Below are 10,556 nucleotides of genomic sequence, written 5' to 3' on the forward strand. Positions count from 1 at the left end.
CCTGGGCCAGCTCCGGCTTTCGACACGGCGCAGCCGAGCCGAGGCATATGCGATCGGCTCGAATGAGCCGCTCGGCCGTGATTGGGAGCTGTACGGGCTATTGTGAATAGCCCGTACAGCACCCCCTCGGTTCTCCTGAACCGAAGGGGTCCTGGGGCCGAAGCTAGCCGAAGGATCGGCCGAAGCTACGGCCAGATCCTTCGGCAGCTTTGTGAATAGACCCCTATGTTTGGGTGCATCAGCCTACATTTCAGGTTGTTTGTATGGGCCATAGGAGCTCAAACAGGTGCTTTTGTCAGGATGGACATTTGGAAGATGGCTGTCTTCACCACACAGAAACTTGATGCCCTGGTATAATTCTCCCTGAGCCAAATTGAAACACTGTTCCACACTGCAGAGCAAGTGATTGAAAGGAGGTAGGATAATATAAGATTGCTTTCCCTAGGAATGATGATGCAGATGCACCTATGCTAATGCTCCTTTGTCAGGTTGGTAACCTCCACTCTTATTTCCCTTATCCAACTTGACAGGTACAAACTCTTACACTCCTATCATTTGTTTAAATAACATCCAACAGTGGGGGCCATCAGCCGTATGTGAGTGGACATGTGTTGAAGGAGCCCTCCCGCATTTCATCATGAACGTTACCTGCCGGGCTTTCCTGTACCCGTCTCTCCTGCACTAGCCGCCTGCCTAGGTATTGCTGACACCCGCACTCCGTTTTCTGGCCATTTGCTTCCATATTGTGGCTGGGGGATGTCGAAGAAGAAGGAAGGCAAGGGCCTCCCTCCCACCCCTAGCAAGCAGACAGGGAACAGGGGCAGAGATACAGCAGCGCGGGTGGAACGCTTTGTCCGCCACCCTGACACCCCTGCTAAGATGCAGAGGCTCTCCTACTCAGCAGACCAGGCCTCCCACAGGGAGCAGATGCTGGACCCACTGCATTCCTCAGCCTCTTATTCAGACGGGCCGGACACCATCTTGGCCACACTGAGTACAGCTCCTAAGCCCAGTAAGGGCCCCAAAACGCCTAAAGCCAAGCCAGCTGAACCCACTATTGCTGTCGTCCTCTTGGCTGTACAGCTCTGTAACTCCACATTAACCTCTCTCACAGGGGAGGTGCATGGGACGAGAGCTGATATCACCTTTATACGCCATGATTTACAGAAAGTGAGGGAACGCACCTCTGCCCTGGAAAGCAGGGTTAGTGATCTGGAGGACTTTACCTCTCCCCTGATCGCTGATGTTAAAACGGCATTGCATGACATATCTGCAAATACGTTGAAAAATTATGACATTGAAAACCGGCTACAGCGCAATAACATCCGTGCTGTCGGTGTACCAGAGCGAACGGAAGGGGCCAATGCTACTGATTTTATTGAATCCTGGTTGTGCGAAGTCTTTGGGAAAGATTACCTGTCCCCGCTATTTGCTGTGGAAAGGGCCCACAGGGTTCCATCTTGTCCCCTGCCACCGGGAAACCCGCCTAGACCCCTGCTGATCCAGCTGCTGAAGGAGCGTATCCTGCGGAAGGTGCGTGATCTTGGAGAGATCTCTCTGGCTGGCTCTAAGTTTATGCTGTTTCCAGATTTCTCCCAGGAGGTGCAACGGCGCAGAGCGAAATTCCATGAGGTTAAGAAGCGTCTCCAGCACTTACACTTGACCTACTCCATGCTTTAACCAGCGTGGCTTTGCGTGGTCGCTAATGGAGAAACACAGTTTTTTTATATTCCTTCTACGTGGCTGGATACGTTTGACCGACGCCGGGCTTCCTCTAACACCTGAACACTCGGATTGGCCTCCCCCCCTGAGCCTGTTGCTTTGATCCATGGTACGGATGCCTGACTGTACCTACTGTCACGTGGCCTGGAACTCCCCGTCTCTCTATTGTTGGTGCCACAGCACTGGAAGGAGTCCCTATGTTTTTTTCGTTCTGGGATACCTCCAGTGATACGGACTGTTGCCGCCTTACCAGGAAGGCTTCCCCGCGTGGACGTTGTTACTACAGTTTTTGGTTTACTGTTTCAATTTCACCTGATTTTTATTTTTCTGTTTTTGTTTTATGCCCAACCCCTTTTCGACAAGCTCCACTGTGTCCAGCCGCACCTTCCAGCTGTTTACATGCCTGGCCTTATTGTCATGTGACATATCTTGCCTATGTCTGAGCACTTAGTAACGCTGGTCTCCTGGAATGTGAGAGGCCTGGGAGATGCTGCAAAGCGTTGCTCTGTTTTTGACTGTGCCCTTCGCGCTAGGCCATCTATCATCTGTCTGCAGGAGACGCATTTGACTATGGACACCTCGGATGCTTTAAGCAGATGTTTCTGCCAGGCAGTCTATCATTCCTGTTACTCTTCTTATTCTAGAGGGGTTTCCATTCTTGTCCATAGGAACCTGCCCTTCTCCTGTAAACAGATAAAGGTGGACATAGCGGGACATTATGTGTTTCTATATTGTAATATCCTAGAGCTAACCTGTGTTATTGCATCTGTTTACATCCCGCCGCCATTCTCCACTGCTGTGCTTAAAGACTTAGCTCATTTCTTAGCGGATAAGCTACCAATCCTTATCCTAGTGATAGGAGACTTTAATGGGGTTTGGAATACTAGCCTGGACAGGTTCCCGCTGCCGGTTGGCAATGGACACACCACTTGTAACACCTCTCAGCAAGCTCTGCGTAGACCTGGGGCTGGTGGATTTGTGGTGTCTCTCCCACCCCACAGATTTACAATACACTTGCCACTCTAGGTCACATGGCTACCTTTCGCGGATTGATCTTGCCCGGGGCACCTCGGAAATGTTTTCCTATGTTAAATCGGTTGCTATTCACCCAAGGTGCTTTTCGGATCATTACATGCTCACTGTTCAGTTGCGCCTAGGCAGCCGTAGGTCCATGCTCCCTTGGCGCTTGCACCCGTTTTGGCTGACGTTATTTAAAGATCACACGGCATTGGAGAGTGACATTGGATTTTTCTTGTCTGTGAATATTCCCTCTGCGCCTGTTGTTGTGGTTTGGGATACGCTGAAGGCTTACCTTAGGGGTACCTTCCTTAAGAATGTTAGTGCTATTAAGTCTAAGACTAGGCGGGACCTGTCTCTGGCCCGTCAACTGGTTGCTGATAGTGAAAGGACCTTTGTGGCCGATTCTATTCTACGACTTGTACGGAGACTGCATGGCTGAATACACAAGGTTCTCTGAATGCCCTGTTGGAGGCGCAGGCCCAGAATAAACTATTTTTTATCAAGCGGGTCTTCTGAGCGGAGGGGGATGCGACAGGTAAACTCCTAGCTCACTGTAACTGTACTATTGGCAACCTCCACCAAGGGGATTATCTCCTTTCTATATTCTCATCTGCTTAAACCCAAGTCCTCCTCCCTCTGAAGTGCAGGGTGGGGTGGGAGGGAGATGTGTGGCCCATGGAGGATGATGTCTAGGAGGATGTTCTTCAGGGGGTTACCCAGGTCTCCCACCCATAGGCTGACGCAACTTTTTATAATTCACCGAACGTATCACACCCTTGAATTCTTGTTCTGTATCGGGCTTAGAGCTGATTTCAATTGCCCCAAGTGTGGTTTTCATCATGGCTCCCTGATCCACCTGCTTTGGAGATGCCCTAAGCTGGTTCAGTACTGGGATCAGATTGTGGATACCCTTAAGCTTGTATTTACATCCTCAATGACAAACTCCCCATTAACGTGTATTCTGTGTATTGTGGAATCTGACGTTCTTACAAGACACACTACTATAGCATTTAAACGTGCCTTATTTAACACAACCAGATTGGTGGTCCGTAAATGGATCTCCCCCACCCCCCTACTCTGAACTCATGGTTAGTAGAACTTGACAGGATGGTTGCTTTCGAGAGAGTTACTTTTCAACAGAGGGGTACCTTGCCCCGTTTCCACTCTATTTGGGACAGTTGGCTGACGTATCAAGGGCAAGAGATCTCTGATTAGTCAGCTTGCCTCCATACTCAATAGGGATACCTGCGGCTGGACCTGGCCTCTCCTAAATATAGCCATTTGCCAGCTGAGACAGGTGTTGGCTCCCCGCACAGTGTTCTTTATGTATTATTTTTTTATGATATAATATGCCTGATATAATATATGTTTCATTTATGCTCACACTAGTGAACAGCCTACCCCCCCCCCCCCCTTCAACACCTTTTATTTTTCAATCTAATGTGTCTGTTAGATTGATCTTTCTTATGGGCTTTTTCCTGTTTTTTTATTTTTTTTATATGTTTGCCTACTTGAAAATTTGCAAAATCAATAAAAACTATCTGATTTAAAAAAAATAACATCCAACAGTAATATGGCAAAATGAAAAGGGTCCTACATGACGGCTGGCTCTGCCCAGCTGTCAGAAGCAGGCTGTCGGGCAGCCTCTAAGTTCGGGAGCTGTACGGGCTACTATGAATAGCCCGTACAGCAGCCCTTCGGTTCTACTGAACCGAAGGGGTCCTGGGGCCGAAGCTAGCCGAAGGATCGGCCGAAGCTACTGCTAGATCCTTCGGCTGCTTCGTGAATAGACCCCATAGAGTATCTGCAGAATTTCTATGATCAGATGGAAAAAGTGCAACAGATTCCTCCTCCATTGACTTGGTGTCAAGTGTTGCTCTTTCACTGTGGCCCCCGAAAAGGGGTACAGCCGAGCAGCGCTCTCTCCCCCCATGGTCATTCTGGCTATCATTTATGGGGACTAGTGCATTTTATTACGCTTCTGACTAATATGCTAGGTTGAGGTGACGTGTCGATGCATCTCCTACCTTGCTGTTTTGACCACTGTTTTGTAACAACTTTACCCCCATAGGTTACACGTCCACACCCTAGTTGTACAGGGGTTGGTGCAACTTAAAGGTTTATACGCAAAACTGTGTGGATGAAGGAATCTCCCATTGGGCCAAGCTTCAGTTTCTTGCTAGTTGGCCCTGCTGACTGTAAAAATACCTGAAAAATCTGATTGGATGCAGGCATTGCTAAAGTATTTTGAGAGCCAGTGGGGGCCGACTAGCAAGATACTGAAGCTTCAGTATCCACACAGTTTAGAATAAATGGAGGAATCTGTTGCACTTTTTACATCTGACCATAGAAAATCTCCAGATAATCTATAGGTGTATGGCCAGCTTCTTATTATCCTACCTCCTTTCAGTCACTTGCTCTGCAGTGTGGAACAGTGTTTCAATCTGGCTCAGAGAGAAATAAACCAGGGCATCATGTTTCTGTTTGGTCAAGGTAGCTATTATGATCACGTCTTGTCAGAAATTGCCTTTAATGTCTTTATGTGCTTCTCCTTTTTTTTTTGTGCTGTCTCACTTTATTGGTGTATTTGTTTCTAAAAGGTGGGTGATTGAACACCCTGTCTAAGGGGTAGTACACTTCTAGTAGCTATTTTCTCATACAAGATGGTGAGGAATTGTTTTCCACTCCATTAAATTGTACATTGTTATGTTTGGGATCTCTGTCAGGCTGTCTGTGTCCATTAGATGTTCTGTCAATATTTCTCTGTATGTATGGATCCATTTGTCACTGTCTCTCCATTAGCTAATGTCTGCCAACGACTGTCAGGACTTGTACTTGGTAATGCTGAATTATATTGTAATATAAGTAGAAATCTTCCACTTAAACAAAAAAAATACAGACAACCTATACAGAGAACATATTTTCTTTAGGTTGAACTCTTGGCAGTAATAAAATACACAAATGAATGTATTTCTGTATTCACTAATACACCAAGGAATGAGTGTTTAAATGCAATCAGTGTAAGTAAGTGATTTTGACTTGGTGTCAAGTGTTGCTCTTTCACTGTGGCCCCCGAAAAGGGGTACAGCCGAGCAGCGCTCTCTCCCCCCATGGTCATTCTGGCTATCATTTATGGGGACTAGTGCATTTTATTACGCTTCTGACTAATATGCTAGGTTGAGGTGACGTGTCGATGCATCTCCTACCTTGCTGTTTTGACCACTGTTTTGTAACAACTTTACCCCCATAGGTTACACGTCCACACCCTAGTTGTACAGGGGTTGGTGCAACTTAAAGGTTTTGGCTGACCTGTAGTCAGTGTCAGCGAATTTCTCTTTGCTCTTATTCTCCTATACACTCTTTACCTTCTTTTCCTTGCTCATCTTGATCTCGCTTCTACTCCTTGGTTCCTCTTTCCTCTCCATACCCTCCCCTCTTACCTGCCGCCCAGTCCTCCATACACTTTTTGGGGGATATGGCTCCCCTTTCGCTTTACTCCGTGAATGCCAGGGGCCTGAATATCCCCGAAAAAAGATCTAGGCTGCTTTCTGACTTGCGGGGAGCCGGAGCACAGGTAGCCTTCATACAGGAAACCCACTTCAAACAGGACGCGGTTCCCAAATTGGTCAATCGTGACTATCCAGTGGTGTACCACGCTGCGTCCCCGCTCTCCAGGTCTAAGGGCGTGAGCATCCTCATCTCTAAATCGGTGGCTTGGACATGGGTTGTCCAAATTGTAGATGTGATGGGTCGGTATCTGGTGGTCAAGGGAAGGAACTCTGATTTTGGGTGGCGATTTTTATGTGGCTCTAGACCCCACTGTAGATACCTCCAAGGGTGCCTCCCACCTCTCATTTCCCTACCTTCGAAAACTTAAGTTGGCTCTCCAGCAGCTTCATGTCATGGATGTGTGGCATACCCTATACACTGAGGGGTGGAATTTCACTTACTACTCGACGTTCCTCAATCCTACTTGAGGATTGACTATTTCTTCACCCAACATGGGGATTTAACTAAAGTATTATCGGCCACTATTGGTTCTCCTATCCTCTCTGACCACGCTCCAATCCAGTTAAGTATGGACCTCTTAGCTCCCACTTCTAGGTGTTCCTCCTAGAGGCTCAATGAGTTTCTTTTGCAGGTTCCTGTTATCCGCGCGGACCTGTCGGCTTTCTTGGCGGACTACTTCTGTACGAATGTCAATGACTTGGCCGACCCCCTGTCTCTGTGGTAGGTGCACAAGTGTGTCATACGGGGCGTGCTTATCAAACATGGCATGAGACGGAAACGGGAGCGTAATACTCAAATTGAAGCACTGCTGCGCCGCCTACACGGAATGGAGGTGACACATAAGAAATCTCTTGCGGTGGCATCCTACAGGGAGCTGTTCAGGTTCGTGGCTCTTAACGCTCTACTATTTATGAGGGCGAAGAGGCGAGCCGTGTGGGGCAGGAGGACTCAAGTACCTAGCCGGGCCCTACGCGGTCCGGGCTCTTGACTTATGCTTTCGAAAGATATGGCAGAGGAATCAAAGATTGTATAATCTGCAACCAGATGCTCTTATACGGGAAGCAGCGGCCCGAGCGGCTGAGATAGACTTGTACCTCCAAAACTCTGGCCTCTCTTCCCTTTCTTTGGAGGAGAGGAAGATTTTGGATCTCCCTATCTCCTCCGAGGAACTGGCTTGTGGTTTGAGTCGATCCAAGCCTGGCAAAGCCCCGGGCCCAGACGGATTCACAATCCCGTATTACCGGAGGTTCCTGGATCAGCTGTCCCCTCATTTTTTGACAGCCTTTAACTCCATTCTCCTGAACCGCCACTTTACGGTGGATTCCCTGAGGGCGCATGTCGCAGTGATCCCTAAAGAGAGGCAAGACCCAGCACAATGTGGGAGTTACCGCCCCATAGCCCTGCTAAACGTTGATCTTAAATTGCTTGCGAAAATCCTGGCAACTAGGCTCTCACCTTACATCCAACGTTTGGTGCGGGATGATCAGGTGGGATTTGTTTTGACCCGGGAGGCCAGAGATAGTACCGAGCAGAACAGAAAAAATAAATAAATAGCAAACGATTGTGTGGAGCTATCAGTGACAGCTATCTTTGCACAACTGTTTTCTATTGGCCGGGCGGTTCTGCTGCCGTCAAAAAACAAAAAAAAATTGCCATAGGAATGCATTGCTAGATTCCTATTGGCTATTTCAATTTACAATAGCCAATAGCAAACTAGCTATTGCACCCACCCTCTGCTGCTGTCAATCACTAGAGGGGACCTGATGGAGAACTGCAGGTCCCCTCTGCTGATTGACAGCAGCAGTGGGCGGATGCAATAGCTAGTTTGCTATTGGCTATTGCAAATTGAAGTAGCCAATAGGAATCTAGCAATGCATTCCTATGGTGATTTTTTTTTATATTCTGACGCCAGCCAACGGCTCCATGTCAGAATTTAAAAAAAGAAAAAGCAGAGAAAGTTTTACTCTGCTGGACCGAGCAGAGTAAACCTTTCTTGGAAAAAGTTTTTCTCTCCTGGGCGGCCAGGAGTGGGAGACTCCCGGAGCACCCGGGACAGTTGGGCTGTCTGGAGATCAGTGTCCCTGGTTAGCTGTTAACTAGGGACGCTGATCTCTCTGCATATGCCTTTGGCTCGACTGGGCAGTTCGGCCGACTTCGGTAGCTGTACTATACTGAATAGCCCGTGCAGCAGCCCTTCGATTCTACTGAACCAAAGGGGTCCTGGGGCCGAAGGATCAGCCGATGCTACGGCTAGATCCTTCGGCTGCTTCGTGAATAGACCCCTAAGTGTCTATTTTAAAATCGAAACTATAATGGTTTTGGTAGTCTTTCATAAAGTAAATACATACAAACCCGGCCACAATACATTCCATTTGAGAATACGTTTTAATAGTCATCTGTCGGATGTTGATTGATATGAAAATTACAAGCTCAATCAAACACTTTCAGCTTTTATATGTACCATTTTTGTGAATTTCTATTAGGCTCTGAAGTATAACAAGAATATTTTAGTAAGGTGTCTGTGGACGTCTCTTTATCCATTCTGCAATCTCTGGGACTTCTTGCACTCTCTTTCTAAGGGCTACCAACTTTGGGTAATCTTTTGCAAAGTCAGGTACATAAAAATCAATACTATCACTGCAGATATCCCAGAAGAAATCAGCCCATGTTACCTGTAGGGAAAACAGACCTTCATTATTGTTAGATACTTACAAGGAATAGAAAGAATATTTTACACAGTAAAAAAAACAAAAAAAAACAAAACCACAAATCATGTATAAAGCAGCAGTGATACAGAGATGGCACCCATTGTCTTGAGATTAGTGTGTCATGGATTTCTGCACAGAGTACTTAAATTAATTTACCCATGGGTAATAATAAGCCGATGTTAGTTGTGCGGCTCTAGTGCGGCTGTGTCGGAGGCTGGTGGCTCTGGGGGTGTGGAGTTATATGACCCTGTCCAGTGACGTTTGCTGGGTGGTTGTTGCTGAGGAATGGGATGGGTTCCTCTTCTGAATGTGTGACTCCTACCTCCTGCTGTGTGCCTGCCTGATGGTGGGCTTCGCCCCGTTGTCCCCCGATTGTGGGTTCTGCCCAGACTGGTCCGCTTTGACGCACACCTGCACCTCTTGAAGATACTTTCTATCTCCAGAAGAAGCGCTTTTGTGAGCGCGAAATGTTGAGTAACCAGTGATCCCTCCACTTTGAATCTATCTGTACCTATTGAATTTATAATTTTGAGTCTATTTATTTTATAATCATGTACCATCTTTCTGGTTAGATCAGAACTGAGGTGAGTCCGCAATTGTGCGACGCCCTCAATTCTGAATCAGTCCGATCAATCATGTTCATATCATCACTGTGAATCATGTTATTTATGTTTGTTGTTGCGAATCAATCATGTATATTGACCCAACTATTCAAGTGGAATGAATTCATTGGGAGTTATCTGTCTGGTGATCATCATTTTTAATTTTTGTATTCTATCTCAAATGAAAAATAGATTTTTATCCGTATTTGTCTTGGAATTGTCTTTAAAGCCCCACCTTTCTTCTTTTTCAATACTATTAGCCTAGGGGTGTGGTGCCTAGATACTCAGGCCTCGGCCATTAACCAATTGTATGATGTTAGAAGGCATTGTATCAAACATTCAAGAAGCTACTAGTTAGAGTTAGTAATTTAAAGAAACTTTGTCACTTTGACCATTCAGTGCAAGGTAACCGTCCTGTATCACATTTAAATCTGAATTTTCTTTTAGTACAGTGATTCTCTTTGAAATATATTAAACCAAGTCTTTTATCTAACCCACCACTGCTGGAGCCCACAAATTGTCTGGGGCCAATATTTACACTTATCTGTAAACTAATGACCTGTAGGGGCTTTTAAAGCGTCGTTTATGGACCTTTGGGGGTACGGAATTCTGTCGCAGTTTCACGGACGCACACAATTTTTAACTTGGGTGTTGGGTTGGGTATCTATTTACTCATTGTAACCGCGTCTTTTATAGTTTACAATAAAATGGTTTTATATTGTGTTTTGGGGCACTACATTTAACTTAAGTGCATTTTTCACTAAATGTATGGGGCCGTTGCTTTCAGAAAATATATAATGTTTGGGGGTTTTAAGTAATTTTCATTTTGGATTATAACATGGATGCAAAAAATGAAAAAGACCTTTTGTCCTTAAGGGGATAGACAATATTTCAGATTTACATTACTAAAAAGAATTAAACTATTTTTGAGAATGTTTTAGTCTTGAATGAAAAAACAAATAAAAGCAAAATATATACTAGTCTCCCTCCCCCC

The 10,556-nt window shown here is 46.1% G+C and overlaps 1 protein-coding gene across 1 annotated transcript in view; it reads right to left on the bottom strand.

Moving 5' to 3' along the window:
• Nucleotides 1-8,701: 8,701 nt before the first annotated feature.
• LOC108785438 (hematopoietic prostaglandin D synthase-like) overlaps nucleotides 8,702-10,556 on the bottom strand; it is a 22,177-nt gene continuing 20,322 nt past the window's right edge. The window contains exon 6 of the mRNA XM_018554505.1: nucleotides 8,702-8,924. Coding sequence (XP_018410007.1) covers nucleotides 8,760-8,924 — 165 coding nt within the window. The 3' untranslated portion in view covers nucleotides 8,702-8,759. The remainder of the gene's footprint in view (nucleotides 8,925-10,556) is intronic.

The sequence above is a fragment of the Nanorana parkeri genome, unplaced genomic scaffold (assembly GCF_000935625.1).
Source record: "Nanorana parkeri isolate BGI_ZX_2015 unplaced genomic scaffold, ASM93562v1 scaffold162, whole genome shotgun sequence".
NCBI classification, from domain to species: domain Eukaryota; kingdom Metazoa; phylum Chordata; class Amphibia; order Anura; family Dicroglossidae; genus Nanorana; species Nanorana parkeri.